Source organism: Pelodiscus sinensis, chromosome 5, assembly GCF_049634645.1.
Source record: "Pelodiscus sinensis isolate JC-2024 chromosome 5, ASM4963464v1, whole genome shotgun sequence".
In the NCBI taxonomy this organism is placed as follows: Eukaryota; Metazoa; Chordata; order Testudines; family Trionychidae; genus Pelodiscus; species Pelodiscus sinensis.
In genome coordinates, this window is record NC_134715.1 from 32,928,176 (window position 1) to 32,946,852 (window position 18,677).

Here is an 18,677-nt window from a genome sequence, read left to right on the forward strand (position 1 = left end):
AAAGGATAAATAACTGAAATTAATTATTCACTGCAAATAATTCATCCACTCCAATGATGAAGAGCAGTGAGCTGGGGAAAAGACTTGATCTTTGTTACATAAGGAACTAAATGGGTTGGCAACTCAAAGCCATCTTTCATTTTATATAAACAAAGCTGTAATCCAATAGCCAAGGACGGTCACCAGCCTGCTGCCAGAGCCTACTTTTGCCTTGGCAGCAGTAACAAAGCACATCCAAACAAATGGAACATCATCAGAACATAATGTTCCAGGGAAGTTGCTGTATTAGCATTCTACACTTCCTAGCCCCAATTCTGAAACCTGGTCAAGGTGCATTTGACTTAGGATTGTGGGGGGATGGCTACTAAAAATTTTATACTATATCTGTATTTCCCTGATATGATCTTGGAGTCATTTTGGGGGCCAATTTGGTCCCCTGCACACCTTAAAGCAGGAGTTCTCAAACTTTGTGATACCGCAACCCCCCTCTAAGTTGCTCATGACCCCCCCAGGGATCAGGACCCACAGTTTGAGAAACGCAGCCTTACAGCTTGAAGTTTCACTGGTTAGGAATGGCCCCCAAGGAGCAGCAATGTGTCCTAAACTGCCAGTAAGGTAGGGGGTTAATAAGACAGTCAATTTACTCGTCTCAGGCAAGACCATAGGCTTTTAGACCAGTTGTGTGTCCCATTATCCTGTTGGAATGGCAGAGCAGGCCTGGTGTGAGGTCCAGAACCTGGCTCACACAGCATAGGAACAAATGACTCTCTAGGATGCAAAGCAGAGAAGAATCAGTTCTCAGGTGTGGTTTATTTTCCTACTCTGAACTTTGTATGATGCATTTGTTCATTTTTCTTTCTAAGTGTAACCAGGCATAGCCAGCCAGCTCATTAGTACCATTAATGTGAAGCTACTGGTCAGCACTTTTTGTCAAGGCTCTTGCTCTGAGAATAAATGATGGGCAAATAATAGGCCATGTAAAGCTTGAGATGCCAGAGAGCCTACAGGAGCTATGTGCCTGTTTAGGATTAACCGACGTCATTCAGACTTGTTGAAATCCCAATTCCCCTAATGAACCATTAATGCCAAGAAATACCAGAATTTTTTCCTCAGAGCTATTTTCACTGTGGTGCTGAACCTGCATTAATTTCGTTTCTTCAGTTTTTTGGGAATTAATCATCTCAATGGATTTCATGCCCTAAAAACAAGAAAAAGGAAAAAAAATCATCAACATTGCTTATAAACTATACAAATCACCTGATGTAATTTCCAATCAGTTCAGATACTCCATCAGCTACAATCAACAAACACTGATGGAAAAAATGTCATTCACCCTAAGATTGCTATGTTAGAAAATAAAGACATATGCCTGGTATTGGTGCTCTTGAAAAAGAAGAGAGAGAAAGCTTCATAGGGTTTCTGATCTTCCCTGGTCTTGCATGTATTCTCCTCCCCTAAAATACTGCTCAGAAGAGCAGCAAGTGAATGGCTGCAGCAAGCAACTTTACCTTTGGAGCAAGAGGGAACAAGAGAAGAAACTGTAACTCCCTGAGTCACAATTCCTTTGTATAGTGGCTCCTATTTCTTTTATAAGGCTCAAAATTAGGCCTCAAACAGGCCCTTAAGTTGTAAATTTATTTTTAAAAATTACAGATGATCATCAGTTAACCTCAGGAGGAACTTACCATTTCTAATTCATCAACTCTTTGTCTCAGGGAGACCATCTCCTCAATGGAAACATCACTTCTGGGGTCTTTGGCTTTGGGAGTAGAGGGTGATGGTTTCAATTCATCAACCTAATTGACAACAACATTTATTGGCCATTATTTCCCTGTTATGAAGCATCTAACCTGGCAAACAGCTTTGATGTGCTTCTCAATGAGGCAGTTATGTTTTTTGCAACTACAGAGATGGATTCATTAATGCTGAAGTTGCAGGGTTCCATTCATAGACTCTGAGATTGCATGGAGGCAGTCTCAGAGGAAGCAGAGATTATCATGGCGGTGTTTTCACACTTATATAGAGTACAAGAGCTCCTATTCTGATGTTCAGAGAGTTCTGTGTTCAACTCTCTTTGGAAAAGGGTATATGTATATGCAATGGTCCATTTTCCCATAAACTCACGGAATTTACACGGTCAAGTAACTTCCATTAATGAGGATGGCAACTGCATGCACATTTCTACATGTACCAATGAGAAAAACAGAACCATTTTTGTTTACCCTCTCTGAAAGAGTAAATTTATTTCAGAGGAATCCAGGGGATGACCCTTATTCTCCTACAAGTACACAAAGCCCGAGAGGTGGCAGAGAGGAGACAGGGCAATGGATCTCCAACATCTCTGCACTGGCCTGAGGAGACAAACACCCACTCAAGGCTGCACCCAGTGAAGGATATTGGAGAAGGGCATTGCCTCTGCATACCTTTGGCTCTCAGTGCCCACTAGTGCTTCCCTTCAGGTGTCATGACTCTAAACTACCTCAAGGTTGGCCTCTGCCTATAGATACAATTAAGCCCTTAACCTGCAAACTTTTAAGTAACAATGGAAAGAAGAACCAACAGTAAGAATAAAATAAGCAAAGTACTATATAATAGGTCTTTAAAAGATTTTCAAAATAAGTTTTAATCGCCAATGCATCACCAATCAGCAGGGCCTGATTCTCTTCTCATCAGAGGCAACTGTGTTGACTTTATCCATTTGGCATTGATTTACTGTAATCTAAGGCCTTGTCTACACCATGTAGCACCATCGATCTACATCAGCTACATAAATAGCATAGCTGAAATAGATATACTCACTATTGCATCTTGCATGCATTAAGGTATGTATGGGAGGGGGTGAAGGGGCTGCTTTCCAGGCAATGCCAGCTACTCTTCTCATCTTGATGAAGTACCAGTGTTTATGGGAGCGCTCTTGGAGATTGATGTATCACGTCTACAGTAGACGTGATAAATCGACTGCAGCATCGATCCACCATATAGGTTAGACAAGGCTTAAGTGAGACCCTAGATCTTTTCAAAGATTATTTTATCATTGTAGTGATTCAAGCCCTTTACATTAATTAATAAGTACATTCACGCTTCCCACCCATCTATTATGTGTTCTGTGCAATCAAAAATTTCCCAGTACAAATCTAAGTATGGCAAACAATGAATCCATATTTACCTTCTGACTCAAGTCCTTTTGTTTGGATTCTCCTTTGCTGTTTGTTTCCATATCTTTCTTCTCAGCTGTTGTTTAGAGAAGATATTTTATTTAAGAAAGGAAAAAATATGTTTCAAATAATTTTCATAAAATTGGATTCTGCATGAGCTAGAATTGTTTTCTCTCACTATACAAGATGGATATAAACATGTGGAATTATTTTAGGCTTTTAATCTTTAGATATAGCTAGAACAATCTGAGATAAACCAGAGAAAACAATTTAATATGTTCCAAGTATTCACATCCAAAGAAAGATATTTTTACAGTTTCATGTGGCTATGTGTAACAGACTACATCCATTTTTCTTTCATTCATATGGAAATTTCTCCTTGAATAAACTGCAAATCCAACACATCAGAAACCAAAGTAATTTAATTCCCGCAACAATTTAAAACAGCTTTTGAATGATGATTATCAGTGATTCCAACTGGAAATAATTTAGACACAGCACAAGCCAAAATCAGATAAACTGGAACCGAGGGTGTGTGAGAATCCTATAACTTGTGGCTGATTTAAAACAAATAAAAAAAATCACAACTATGCAAAAATGTATAGGATAGAAATAACTTATCAGACAAAGAAGCCTCATACTACATTATAACTAATTCAGAATAGTGCAATTCAACCCTTACTTTCACGAGTACTAACTTCACCAATGAACACCACCACAAATGCTATGTGAGATAACTTTTCCTCCAATTAGATTTCATCTTTCCAAAATGCTAGCATAGGTCAAGCCCACTCCTTTGGAATAACAAAGAAAGAGCGGAATAAAAAAGACAAATAGGTGGACAGACCCTATAAGCAGCACAGAAGGATAATGAGAGAAAATGCTGCATATTCCCCTACCACATAAATGATGCTTCATGGGCTTAGGGAATGTTTATCAGCATCTGGGTAGTTTGCCAGGAAACAGCTACTATGCATCCTTCTGCCTAACTATTACTAACATGCCAATTGCTGTAGTATCTAAGGGTATGTCTACACTACCCTCCTAGTTCGAACTAGGAGGGTAATGTAGGCATACTGCACTTGCAAATGAAACCCAGGATTTGAATTTCCCGGGCTTCATTTGCATAAACTGGGCGCCGCCATTTTTAAATCCCTGCTCGTTCGAACCCCGTGCCGCGCGGCTACACGCGGCACGGGGTTCGAACGAGCAGGGATTTAAAAATGGCGGCGCCCAGTTTATGCATATGAAGCCCAGGAAATTCAAATCCCGGGCTTCATTTGCAAGTGCGGTATGCCTACATTACCCCGCTAGTTCGAACTAGGAGGGTAGTGTAGACATACCCTAAGTCCCTGATTCAGAGAGGTACTTAGGCATATGTTTAAAGTTAATATATTTCTAACTTTAATCCCACTGACTTTTAAATCCCATTGAAATTTTAGCAGATACTTGAAGTAAAGCACATGCTTAAGAACTTTCTCAAATTTGAGTGTAATTGAATTTGGTTTTGTATATTAATAAATGACTAATGGGGAAAATTGTAAACATGCTTATCACTGCAATGTTTGAAATATCAGGCAGAATCAGCAAAACATAGTTAATTTCAGTATTGGCAGACATTTCCCCTGAAAAACAATCTCTCTTTAATGGGAGTAATTAGATTTAAAATGGTCAGGTGTGGTAAGTATGGACTGAGTCTTAAACCACTCAGTACTTACAACATGGATCCACATCTAAATACTGTTTGTGTGTGTGTGCGTGTGCATGTGCACACTCTATAAGCCTTCTCATCATTGTCCTGATGACACCACCTACTGTATAAATCATATGGATTGCTAAAGATCTAATACATTCTTTTCTGTTAAGAGGAAGCATGCACAGCTATTTGTCTTTTGTTTTTAACACTTGTGTGCCAGAGAATATATAGTATTCCGATGATATCATAAGGAAAGGATAGACCACACTTTATTTCATGTGGATTTAACCTGCCACATATTGCAGTTTTATGCTGCAATGATGCAAATTTTGGGATGAGAGGAATTTATAATAAAGAAACATATGGAGAGAACAGTTCTTATTTGCAAAATATTCTTCATATTAGGCCCAAATTCACAAAGGAAGTTAAATATATGCAGGTGTGTTGCTATTGACATAAAGCACCTACTTCCTTTCAGTTAAGCAGTTACATAACTACCTCTCTGAACCAGAACCCTAGTTTGGAAAATGGAGAAAAATATAAAAAAGTGCATAGAAAAAAAGTGATTCTGTAAAGAAGACCAGACTCTGCAGTGTTTATTTTGTCCTTCTTCAAGACAAAATGCCCCTGAGTTCAAGGGAAATTTTAATTATGTAAGTGGTAAAGGCACCAAGATTTGGTCTGATAGAATCACCTGGAAGAAGTATAAATGGGAACGGGTACAATAATATAAGAAACTGGAACAAAACAAATTATCTAAAAAAAAAGCTCATTATTCATTTCAAATAAAAGGAAAAATATTCTCTCCTCTTTTCAATTAAGTAATTTCATTTCAGTGAAGTTTTACTTTTTCTTTTAAATGAGTATTAAATACATACTCAGCCTCTGCGGTATGCTCCCATGAAGCGCACAGAAAGATTTTATGAAGTCTGAAAGATAAATGTATGAACTCATGGCCCCTGTGAGCCACAGTAGGGACAGAGGGAATGGTAGATTTTCCTCATACCCTTTTATCTGCTCTGTGGGTGGTGATTCCATTGATGGGAATTAATACAAAGAATTGCCAGGGATGTGAAACTAGTAATTCAGAAAGACAAGAAAAAGAAGAAATAATAGTGTTGTCCCTTGCTCATGGCAGTTTTTCAGACTGCTTCCTAAATTACATCCATTATGTGATTTAATTGGACCTCTCCTTTTATCTAGAGAGTCATCAAGATCAAAACAGTAATAAAGCTCTGTTGACAAGAGCCACAAAGAGACTTTGTTCTAAGAGTCCATCTTGAATTTCTGCTTGGTCATAGTCAGTGAACAATTAAGCACAATGTGGATCCCAGGACACAGTAGAGAAAGACTGCTGGACCTGTCACCGTGGCTACGTCTGGAGACTGGTATTATTTTGAGTCTTGTGGTGATGCAGAAGGATTATGCAACCTCCTCCCCACATTAAAGTATTTCTAAACGGCTAACTTCACTGGCAAACTAAAAATATGCTGTATCTGAAGAAAATAGAATGAACAGGTTTATAGTGGGTGAACCTATGAATGACACATATTGCAGAGGACAGGTGGGGTGAGGCAGGTGACACACAATGTTTATTGGTTTTCTGAAAACTCAGCACAACTTCATGTAGATTGTCCAGAATTTGCATTTGGCCAGTCTAAGCATTTCCATTTCTGCTGCCTGTGAGGTCCTTGGCCCTGTAAGGTGACCAGATGGAATTCAAGATGGAAAAGAGAGTAGGAGTTTTGTTCTCAGTTTTTCTTTTAACTAATCAATGTGGAATAAAAGAAACAGAGTTGATTATGCTCTTGAATTCATGTAAATTAGACGTAATTCCATTCGAGTCATTGGGCATGATGTCAATAGCACGTACTTGTATTTTGAGGTGGGAGAATCAGGTTCACTGGATTTACGCTGCTGTCAGTAAGAACAGGATTAGGTTTAACAAGTTCTGAGCCATATGGCTACATAGAGTAAATGGCATTGGTTGGAAGGTTCATCAGATCTCTCCCTGAGCCATTTTACCATGAGGCTAGCAGGCAGTCTCCAAAAAAAGAAAACCCTCTAACTAATAGGGCATATTAGTCTATAAAAACATGGGTGAAGCTATTTTAAAAAACAACAATCTTAATTCTGGGTATTCAGAGAAAACAATGAATTCCAGGGTTCAGTTTGTTGCTCTGCACCTTGAGCAGTGATTACATCTGTGCAAAGTAGATATCAACCATCTCCACTGTGATTTAATAGGTTTCACACACATTATTCACGTTAGGGTACAAGACAACAGAAGATCTGGAATGGTTCGTATTAATACTAGGCAGTTTTTCTTGTTTTAAAGCCATTTCATAGGACTAGAGTTCATTGTTCATTTTTTTATATGCAAGTGGTTAGAATTTTACACCAAAATCATACTATGAGCCTGATTCTGATTTCAATTGTCAGTGTAAATCAAAAGTAGCTCTGAAGGCGTTCATGCCAAGTATATCACAGTGAGACCTGAGTAAATGTAAGATATTATATGATATTACCCAATAACATGGCATAGTCTGGCATTACCATGAGTAAATCAATGAATATTCTGTCCTGGACAGTGTTTTGACTACAGATAGATTTCTTAGCACAGTAAATTCCTGAAATGCTTTTGGATAATTCCCAATTGAAGCCCCAGACTGACCTTGCACAAATCTGTTTGTCAATTAAAATGATCTCCTGGCAATCATTGGCAATTACAGTCCACTGGGTACAGGCAGGGAAGTTAGGGTCATGTCTATTTTCTTAGTCAGCAAATTAGAACAGGTTAAGCCTAATTTTTTAGCTATGCCTTAACACTGCACCACAATTTTTTCCCCTTTATATTCACTGAACAGCTACTCAGTCTATGGGTACGTCTAGACTGCAGGCTTTTGTCGACAGAAGTTTTGTTGATAGCTACGATCAACAAAGCGCGTCTAGACTATATCCAGTTCTGTCGACAAAGCAAGCTGCTTTGTCAACATGACAGTGTAGATGCAAAGGACTGTGTAGATGCAATAACGCCATTTGTCGATAGAACTCTGTCGACAAAAGGCGTTATTCCTCGTAGAATGAGGTTTACAGCCGTCGACAAAACTGCTGAGTTCTCAGAGGCAGTGTAGATGCAGGTAAAATTTTGTCGACAAAAGTGGACTTTTGTTGACAAAACCCTGTAGTCTAGATACACCCTATAGGAGTTGATGGAGGTGGGAAAACCACCAGCTTTTTCCTGAACCATCATCAACAAGAATCCCGATAGTGATATTGCTCTTCACCTGGAGCAACTGTTGGGCAGTACATGGTATAATTAGCACAGCACAGAATCATGCTTCATCCTTGAAAACTGTATTTTTTGATATTGTATGCTGATGACTTAGGGAATGTGCAGGCACAGATGTTCCATAAATAGCAGAGAGAGAAAGACTGCATGATAAAACTCTTTGTTACAATTCCCAATCACACACTGCAGCTTCACACTACGTGTTTAATGTTCCCAGCATGCCCCAGAGGCCAACATGTTTAAGAGTAGGTAACTAAAAGGTAAGTATTTAACTAAAAGTGTCCCTTTTTCGAATATGTGTAGAGCTTATAATTATCAGAGTCTTCATTGGAAGCTGTGTGTGCTCAATACCTTAGAAAACCAAGCCACTTTTAAATGTGAGTGTCTAAAGCCATATACTTAATTTCAGTTTTAAGCACCTAAATAAAAGTAAAAAACAACAAAGAATCTGGTAACACTTTAAAGACTAACAAAATATGTAGATGCTATCATGAGCTTTCGTGGGCACAGCCCACTTCTTCAGATGACCACGAAAGCTCATGATACCATCTACATGTTTTGTTAGTCTTTAAAGTGCTACCAGACTATTTGTTGTTTTTTAAAACTAACTCGCTTCTGAACATTTAAAAGTGTTGGTTTTAATGATCACTGCACTTATTCTGAAACACAAGATACATTTATTCAGCCACAAGATGGCACTGCACAGAATGAAAAGTACAACTAAACTTAGCACTCAAACAGCAAAGGTATTAAAATTCTTATAGCCTTAATGTGTATAATGGGCCAAGATATGACACAGCAAACAAAATCCCATATAATGTCTTTTTTCAGAATCTATTATTGAGGATGTTTTTCATATTAATCAGCCACAAATAAACTATGCCCATGTACTTAAGAATCTCCTTTTTCTTGTCTTTCTTTTGAAATAGAGCTATTGAATTTCTCACCTCGTTACATAAAATAAACAACTTGGTTAGAATTTGAGAAAAGATTAATGTCCAAGAAGAGTGGATATTTTCTTTTTCATATCTTTTAAATGTATTACTGTGTGTATATATGGCACTTCCACATAAGTTTCTATATAAACAACAATAACAATATTTCTATGCATATTTACCTCTTATACAGAGTTTTCTTCCTGGAGATTTCAAAACACTTTACAAAGGAGGACAATTTTCATCACATTCATAGAGAAACTGAGTTACAGAGAGGCACCCAAGATCACATGGAGAGTCAGTGGTATGTCTCTTGACTGCTAGTCTCATATATTATACACTGTACTCTGCTACCTATTACCTATATGCTGGTGTCAGTGGCAGAGACTACAGAATTATAGGAGTCCTATAAGATTATAATTATACATATGACTTATAGCCCTCTTATTATTGTTTGCCATCCCCATTACTCAAGTAAACCCAGAGGTGTTTTCACCCCACATGGACAAGCTTGTAGAAATCCAGTATCGAATTCAAGGATCACTTTTGAATTGGCTATTAAGAACATTAGGAATGTTTAAGAATATCATCACTGTACAAATAATCAACATTTATTTTTTCATTATTGTAATGTGGAACTCCATTTGCAAATAAATCAAGAAAAAAATATTGTTGATACATTTTCAGAGTTACGTTTCTTTTTCAAAAGAAACCACAGTAATAACTGAAATGCACTTGCAACAATTACACAAGATTTTCTTTACTTTATTTGTGAGTACTTAGCTAGATCTGTGGTCCCCAGGTTATGTGTTAGGATTCCTTAATTCCTCAACTTGGTCAGAGGAATAGCTCAGTGGTTTGAGCATTGGTTTACTAAATCCCAGGATTGTGAATTCAATCTTCGAGGAGGTCATTTAGGATCTGGGGCAAATCTGTCAGGGATGGTACTTCTTTGTCCTGCCATGAGGGCAGGAGATTGAACTTGATGATCTCTCAAGGTCCCTTACAGGTCTATGAGATAAATCACTGTTCTGTCATCCAGACCTTCTATATCATTAAATAGGTTCCAGAGTTTATGACTTTGAAATTTTAAAGGACTGGAGAGTTTTGTTCCTGCTAAAAGTTACCTGGTGCATTTGCCCTGGAGAATTCACCTTAATTTTAAGGACTCGGTCCCTTAATAAGAAGCATGTGAGTGCATCCTTACAGAGTCTCAAACCTAAGGAGTCAGATGGATTTGAGAGCCTGAGCTGCAACTGGAGTCACAATGTCCACACCGTTATTTTGAGCAGCAGGCTCAAGCACTGTAGACAAAGTCAAAGACAAAGTTACTCAATGTGGAAGGCTTGCTCCTCTCCTGAGGCTACCTCTAGACTACCAGCCTCTTTCGAAAGAGAGCATCTAGACTACAAGCAGATTTTTCGAAAAAGCGAGTTGCTTTTTCAAAAGAGAGTCTAGACGCTCTCTTTCTAAAAAGCACAGTTTGCATTCAATAGCGCCTTTTTCGAAAGTGTACTTTTGAAAAAGGGTGTTATTCCTCGTAAAATTAGGTTTACCATGATCGAAAAAACTGCCATATTCTTTCAATTTACTTTCGAAAGAACATGGCTGCAGTCTAGATGCAGGTGAAGGTTTTTTGAAAAAAGTCTACTTAAAAAAAACAACAACCTGTAGTCTGTAGTCTAGACACACCCTGAGTATAGACATACCCACTGTCTTACAGGGGTATATACAACAGAGGACTATAGCATAGCTCTTAAGCTTTTGGTCATACTTTATATTAAGGATATTACAAGTAGAACAAGTCAGAGGCTCCAGCCAGCAAAAGCAGAGCTGAGACATTGTAGATATTCAGAGTGAAAAGTCTTCAAGGTAGGAATTGTCTCTTACTTTGGGCATATTTGCACTATAGAGCTAACCCAGGCTTTTTCCTGTGTGTTAGCCCAAACTCACCCCACAAAGCCCCTTGAACATGGATTTCTAGGTGCTTCTCAACTGGGCTTGCTGGCCTGGCTGAGGGGATAGATTAGAGCCCAGGTTTTACTGGAAGAAGGATGCTGCTAAAACCCACGATATGGAGCTCAGAGACTGTATTTTCCAGCCATTCTACCTACTCACTTTCCATTCTTCTCCTCTGCGGCAGAAGTCATCTGCTAGTTATATACAGTTGGCTGGCATTTAAAACCCCTCATTCAGGACTGGCTCTCCAAGAGATTTACAAGGTAGTATGCTGCTAGCTAACTGGAGGATCACATTATGGTTCTGGTTGCTGTCTGCTGTGAGTATAGCCAAGAGTATGATTTTAGGACAGTGTTACCCAAACTATGGGCTGCGGACTGGTGCCGATCCACGGGGAAAAAATACCGGGCCTCAGCATGGCTGCCTAGGTGTTCCGGGCTCCTGGAATGCATGTTTGTCACCAGGTCCCCCAAGCTCTGGGCTGGGCTGGGTAGAGGATGCTGCCAGATGTTCCAGGCTCCTGGTAGAGACGTAGCAAGGGGGAAGCAGGGAGGGCAGTTGCCCCCAGGCACCATGTTAGGAAGGTGCCAGGCTGGGCTGTGAGTGTGCGTGTGTGTGTGTGTGCTGGGCGCTGGGTTCACCTGGGCTGCAGGAGGAGGGAGGTGCCAGGAATCCGGTGCTGGACTCAAGGCAAGGGAGGGAGGGAGGAAGGGAGGGGCAAGGAATCAGCGCTGGGCTCAGCCATTCTGCGGGGCTCGGGGGGAGGTGCAGGGAAATGGGGTTCAGCTGTGCTGTGGGAGAGCCATGCAGGGAACCAGTGTGGGGCTCAACTGGGCCGAGGTGAATGGGGGAAGGCAAAGGGAACAGAAGGGCAGCTCAGCTGGGCTGTGAGGGGCTGCAGGGAACTGGTGCTGTGCTCCCTTGGATTGTGGGGGATGGTTATGGGGGAGGTGCAGGGAACCAGTGGGGATGGGCAACTCAGTTGGGTTGCAGGGGAGGGAGGTGCAAGGAAGCCTAGTGGGGAGGGGCGGGGAACCAGGAGCCCTGAAATGACCTCCCCTGGTCCAAAAAATCCCTTATCTGGGACCAGTCAGGTCCAGAGGGTGCCAGACCAGGGAGATCCAACTTCTATCCAAGTCCCTTCCTTGCATCCTTCCTCCTAGCCAGATACCCTACCCCCAATATGCTCCTGCTACCACCTCCCGTGTGCCGCCAGGTCCCCCAAGCCCTGGCCCGGGCTGGGCGGAGGATGCAGCTGGGTGAAACAATGAACATTTATTCATTTTTCATTCTTTTTTAAATATGCATTTATATTTTGGGGCTGCAAAAAACAGTACTGACAAAAAAAACCCTAGGTTCCAACTAAAGTAAAAAGTTTGGGAAACCCTTGTCTAGCCAGCTTTCTATCCATCTTACAGTCCATTTATCCAATCCATATTCCCTTAACTTGCTGGCAAGAATATTGTGGGTGACGGTATCAAAAGCCTTGCTAAAGCTGCCGCTAGGGGTTTTGGGAGGACCTGAAACAACTTATTTGCATATTCATCATTTGCTTAATGAATATGCAAACATGCAAATGAATGTTACCGGTCCTCCAAAAGCTCGTGAATGGATTTACTGGTCCCCGTGTCAAAAAGTTTGGGAACCCTTATTTTAGGAGATGCACCCATCACCAGTATTTGTACAAGAACATTGCCAAGAGATTGGTGATTGTACAAATGGTAATCCAATGTCAGGGTAGGATTCAAAACCTCAAGAGCACCTACCAAAAGGTAAAGAATGCCAACAGCAAATCTGGTAACTCCCCCATCTACCCGTCCCTACTATGAGGAATTTGACCAGGTGCTCAGAATTCCCCTGAATACAGAGTCCACCATTGTGCTTATTGGCTTTTGAAGTGGAATGATCTTAGTTTCAGACCCTTGGCTTTGGCACCGGTAGTCAAACAATATTCACCATCTAAGGTAATTCTTATTATTCAGCATACATTGCCTCAAATGTTCCTTCCTGGTCTAGAAGAACTTGATTTATTAAGGCCTTTGAGACTTCACTCAGTAGGTTCTAGTTAGTTATTTTGCATACTTACAAATTATCAGTCTCTTCTAAATGAATTTGAAGGTGCCAAAGAATCAGTAACTATTTAGCACTTTCTGGTGTAATAGGAAGTGTCAGACATCTAATAATAATATACACTTCACATTTACCAACATTATTTACAAGGGAAAACTAAAAGTCTGGGGGCTGTTTGTGCTAAATGAAACCACAAATTTGAAATAATAACAGAGTCACAGAGGGAACAAAAGATACACAAAATGGAGGATCAGAAGTTTCCCAAAAAAGCTCTGATAATTCACCTTAATCCTGTCCTGCAGTGTCTATTCTATCTATTCCCTAGACTTTCCCCAATGGAGAGATCTGTTCATTATGCTGAATTACAACAACAGGTGTTGTGGTTTGGAAATATAGATTGAGGACTGGGATGAGTCCACAAAATTAGAGGCCACTTATAAGAAGAGAAGGCGGCGAAAATACAGCTAGACTCAAACCTTGTAAAACAGAGATGTATTTCTGTAAAGCATGAAACATAGTTTTGGAGTTAAATAAGCTTATAATTAATTTGCTAGTGACTAGTGTAGTGATATATAAATTATGCATAAACAATTATGTAAAAGATTGTTTAGATTGCACAGTCTAAGTTAAGAAATGCCTGATTTAAGGCATATGTTCATTCTAGTCCAGTCTTTAATTACCTGATCTCATGGTATTTTTTCCACAGGACCCATGTTTCCAGGCTCGTGTGTGTGTGAGTGTGTGAGAGTGTGGAGGGAGTGAATGCATCCCTACCATGATCCTGCAAGTAAATGTGCTCCAGCCGGCTAGGGGAACGCAGGAACGGTGTGCTGCCCGAGCCTCCTTCCCCCACGCTCTGGCCATATAGGGGAGGGCTGGGGCTGATTTCTCCCTCCCCCTCCCCCCAGGAGTGAGGCTGGGGGCAAGGCTGGGCCTTACTCCTGGAGGAGGGAGAGGAAATCTGTCCCAGTGTTTGCACACACACCTCACACAGAAATTCCTGTTTCAGTCTATGTTCAGGCTAGACAATGTTTATTGAATGATAAGCTACTCAATATTTTGTTTTTTCTTCATTGTTCCATGTGGGATACCAGTACAACATCTGCTCATCCTCAGAAGACACAATTATTAATTTCCTCTGAGGCTTTTCTATGGTACTCATTGCTATATAATTTCTGAGCTTCACAAACATTAATTATTTTATTTTCACAACATGAAAGGTTGAGTTGAGGTGGTGGTATTGTTAAAGGTGGGGATCTCTGAGACACAGAGACATCATGGTAAAAAGTGTCCATTCATTTGAGGGGGCCTGATTTCTGATAAGTTAGGTCTGACTTTCCAGCCCTTTGAATATATAGCATGCCATATAATGCAAAGTGCGGTTCCCATTGACTTTCAGCTGTAAGTGCTCAGCTTTTCTTTAAACCAGAGCTCAAGATTGCAGGTGAGGTACCCAGAAAAATGAGGAACACACAGTTAATGAACACCTGTGAGAAGTTTGATATAGGTGACTTGCCCAACTTCACACAGGAATTCTGAGCAGAGGCAGAATCTGACTATACAGGGCAGTATTCGATTGCCTTACCCATGAAACCGTCCCTTTCAGTTTTAAGATTTTTTTTTATCATAGGCAGAACATGCATGTATCTAATTTCATTCTTGGCTCATCTGTTTTTGCTGAAACTTTCAAAAAATTCAGTCTGATACAGATGACCAGTATGGGGAATTTTAGTCTGAATTATTCTAGTTAGGCAAAATTATTAGCAACTGCGAACAGGAGTTTGAAATGGGAAGTGTTGGTTAACATTACCTACAGGAAACCCTACCAGATATCTATCTGCTATTTATTTGAGAGAGTTTGTCTATTTGTTCAAAACCTCCTCCTAAATGGAGAGAACTAGGACCACCAAATTCAGTATGCAGCTTCTTCTTCTTATAACTTACAGAAAGGTAAAAGGGCTTAGCTGTACCAGTAATAGGCATCAGGTTTAAAGCAAACAAAAGGAAGCGTTTCTTCACTCAGCGCACAGTCAACCTCTGGAACTCCTTGCCAGAGGATGTGGTGAAGGCTAGGACTTTAACAGGATTCAAAAAAGAGCTAGATAGATGCATAGATAGTTCTATCAATGGCTATTAGCCAGGATGGGTAGGAGTGGTGTCCCTAGCCTCTGTTTCTCTGGAGGTGGATGACAGAGGAGGGATCACATGAGGATTACCAGTTGTGTTCCCTCCCTCTGGGGCATCTGGTATTGGCCACTGTCAGCAGACAGGATACTGGGTTGGATGGATTGTTGGTCTGACCCAGTATGGCCGTTCTTATGATGTGCCTGAAATGGGATTGCTTCTCAGAAAACCATACAGAAAAGAGAAAGAATCATCAGGCAGGTGAAAGGGCTCCAAGACTGCCTGTCCCAGCATTCCTGCCTGAAAAACGTGGGTAACATATCTCTTACTTATGACACAGGCAGGCTGTGAGGCTTTATAGTTGAAGTATGTATTGTACTTTGATTATGGCATGTGCGTACAGCAATAGCATTTATCAGAAATTACCCTCTGCATTTAATTTATTTACTTAAGGATTGATAAATAATTTATAGAAGAGTATTATTTTCCCTCCAGTGTAAAGCAAGATTTACTCAAATAGGGGACTGTGACAGCCTGTCACTGGTCGGGGGGCGGGGCGGCCGGAGCCCCGGTCGGCAGGCAGCCGACACTTGGGAGCGGACCCCCCGGCGGTTCCCCAACGCTAGCGTGAGACGGCGGCGGGCGGAGGAACTCCCCCTGCGCCTGCGCCGGCTGCGCCGCTACGGCTCCTTCCCCGCGTCCCCGGACGGTGGGGGCGGGGAGGAGCAAACCAGCTGGGCAGCGGGGCACGGCGCAGCGACGTGCCCGGAAGGGGCGGGGCCCCAGGGAGCGGCTAGCACGGCGGGCCAGCTCAAAAGGGCTGGCCGCCGAAGGGGGAGGAGGCAGGCTCCTGGCAGGAGTAGGGGAGCTGACCCGGAGGCAGGACGGAGCCCGGGCGGCATACCCCACGGCTGCCGGCCCGGCGCTGGTCCCGAGGTCTTCGGGACAGCCACTGCCCTTGGCGGTCCCTCAGCCCCCCGGCCGACGGGGGGCGGACCCCACCTCGTCGCACCCAACGGGAGTGGGACGTCCGGAGGCGGAACGGTACCCCAGAGTGCTCCCCAGAGGCCGCATCCGGGAGCGACACACCCCAGGACACAGAACCAGGGTAGGTTCAAAGGCGACGGGCACGATTGGCGAGAGCCGCCCGGAGGGAGGAAGGAGCCGGGGCAGGGCGCTTTTGGCGACCTTGGGTGGACGAGTTGCGGAGGGATTAACTCCCTCGTCCACCGCGTCGGGGCGTTAGCAAGCCCCGCCGCTTAGGGCCCTGGGCTGGGACCCAGAGAGAGGGTGGGACCGGGTCCCCCTCCCTCCACGAGGGGAACACCCCACTCCCTGCGGCCTGAACAGAGAGACGCTACAAGCCACAACCTCACAGGGGGAAACTCTGAACCAGGGGTCTGCTACCCCGCCCCGCAGAGATGGGTAACTATTGACGGGTTCGCTGACCCCCCCTCTCCTCCTGGGAGGGGGTGATCGCACCCAGCATCGGGGGTTCTCCGACGGGGGGCCCCCCGGACGCCCGAAAGGCACTAAGAGGGGGCACTAGGGTTCACTGACCCCCCCTCTCGGACCGAGAGGGGGTGATCGCACCCCGAAACCCCCACAGGGACAATAAACTCACTGATATAAATGTAAAGGAGTAATATAACACCTGTAATCTTGAAGACAAAATTCTTAGATAAATAACACATTAAAAAGAGTTGCTAACCTGTTGTAGAATAGTCATAGCAACCCAGAATTAGAGGGTAATAAGTTGAGCTCTTTTGTATTAAGAATTGAACACCTGATTTAGCATACAACCTTCTCTCTCAGCATTTGGCTTCTTCAAATGTTATAAAAAGACTTTGAGATACTCTTGTAATTGTCTGCACTATCTGCACAGAGCCATGTGTATATAATATAATATTCATAAGCTCCAGGGGTTAGGTACTTCAAACACCAAACAAAAGGAATACAAATGTGCACACCTTCTATCTTGTGTCTTAAAATAATAATCAGAATGATAAATGTTGCAGAATGCTGTTTTCTAATTCTATTTTGGTGTACTCAGTTCACTTGCTAAAAGCTTAAGCACAGGCCAGGTTTGCGTCTACCACCTAGTGACCAGAGGATTTTACCAGCTAAGTCAGCAGAATCTCCTATCCAGAGGGTTCCTTCCTGAATGTGCTAAACACATATTTCACATTTTTAGCTGTATCTTATACTAGAATGCTTGTGGCAGAATCTGGAAGTACATCTAGACTGTGGGGGGGTTTTGGGATACCTTTGGTATCCCGAAAAAACTCTGCCGTGTCCAGGGAACGTATTTGTTCAGCTTTTTTTTTGCGGAAAAGCAGATGCGCTCTTTCGGAAGCCCTGCCTTCCTTGTTCCACAAGAAAGAAGGGATCTCCTGAAAGAGGGTTTTTTCCCCAAAATTTGGCTCAGTGTAGATGGGCCAAATTTCAGAAAAGCCTTTTAAAAAAAAAAAAAGGGCGGAAAAAGGTATGCAAAATGCAGAGCAAATTTTGCATCTTTTTCCACAAAAACATTGTAGTCTAGACTTAGCCTGGGACTTTAGAACAACTTCTCGTGCATTGGACCTAGTACTTAACTTATCATCTGGAAGCTGTATATCGAATATCTTAAAGTTTAGCTGGCAGTACATGTCTGTGCCTGGTATGAATCAAGCTGTAAATCCAGTCAGTGTGTGGTACCTTGAGGGGTCGACATGATATCTTATCCTGCATTGTTCTATGGCACAACTACTATGGGTCTGGCACAGATCAGCACTGCAACCTTGGAGAAGGTTCTCTACTCATTTGGCTCTAGATCACCCATGGAGAGAGGAGAGCAGTGGATGTTTTAATCTTGAGAAAGAACAGCCCAGATTCAAGGATGGGTGAAAATCGGCTCAGATAGGCACAGAATGTAAAAGTGAAAGAGCTCCCTACCATATAACACAGCAGTAAGGATTGAAGTTCACATAGGGCTTGATAATGTGCCCATCGACATCAGTAGGAGCCTGTGTATCCAATGAACACTGCTTTGAATCCCCCTTCAATCAGCAAATGATACAACATTCATTTGAAGTGAATCCAAGTGATATAGCATGATTTTCCTTTCTTACCATCCTTCTGTGTTGTAACTTGCTTCTGCTTTACTGTCTCCAACTCCTGATGCAATTTCAGAACAAAGAGACTCAGAAATACCTGGGAAGTGAGCAGCAGCAGGATAAAGAAAACATGACAGAGTCTCTGTGGGTGAAAATGGGCTGGAAACTCCTTACTGCTTTTTGAGCTTGTTTTCCTACAAAAAAACACACATTGATGTGTTATTTATAAAACCAGCTGAAACATCTGCACTTACACCTAGACCGCAAGCAGCAGTGGAACTTTCTTCCTGTAGGGTCTCGGCAGCTTCTGAATTAATTACACAAGGCAGCAGAGTAATAAAAACCAAAGAG

At 42.1% G+C, this 18,677-nt stretch overlaps 1 protein-coding gene across 2 annotated transcripts in view; it reads right to left on the minus strand.

Moving 5' to 3' along the window:
- The window catches only part of LOC102457239 (uncharacterized), a 57,965-nt gene that overhangs the window by 26,955 nt on the left and 12,333 nt on the right, over positions 1 to 18,677 (minus strand). For both annotated transcript variants that reach the window (XM_006112756.4, XM_006112757.4), the window contains exons 2-5: positions 18,342 to 18,520; positions 3,167 to 3,231; positions 1,686 to 1,796; positions 1,097 to 1,198 (exon numbers count right to left, since the gene is read on the minus strand). In XM_006112756.4, coding sequence (XP_006112818.2) covers positions 1,097 to 1,198; positions 1,686 to 1,796; positions 3,167 to 3,231; positions 18,342 to 18,520 — 457 coding nt within the window. The remainder of the gene's footprint in view (positions 1 to 1,096; positions 1,199 to 1,685; positions 1,797 to 3,166; positions 3,232 to 18,341; positions 18,521 to 18,677) is intronic.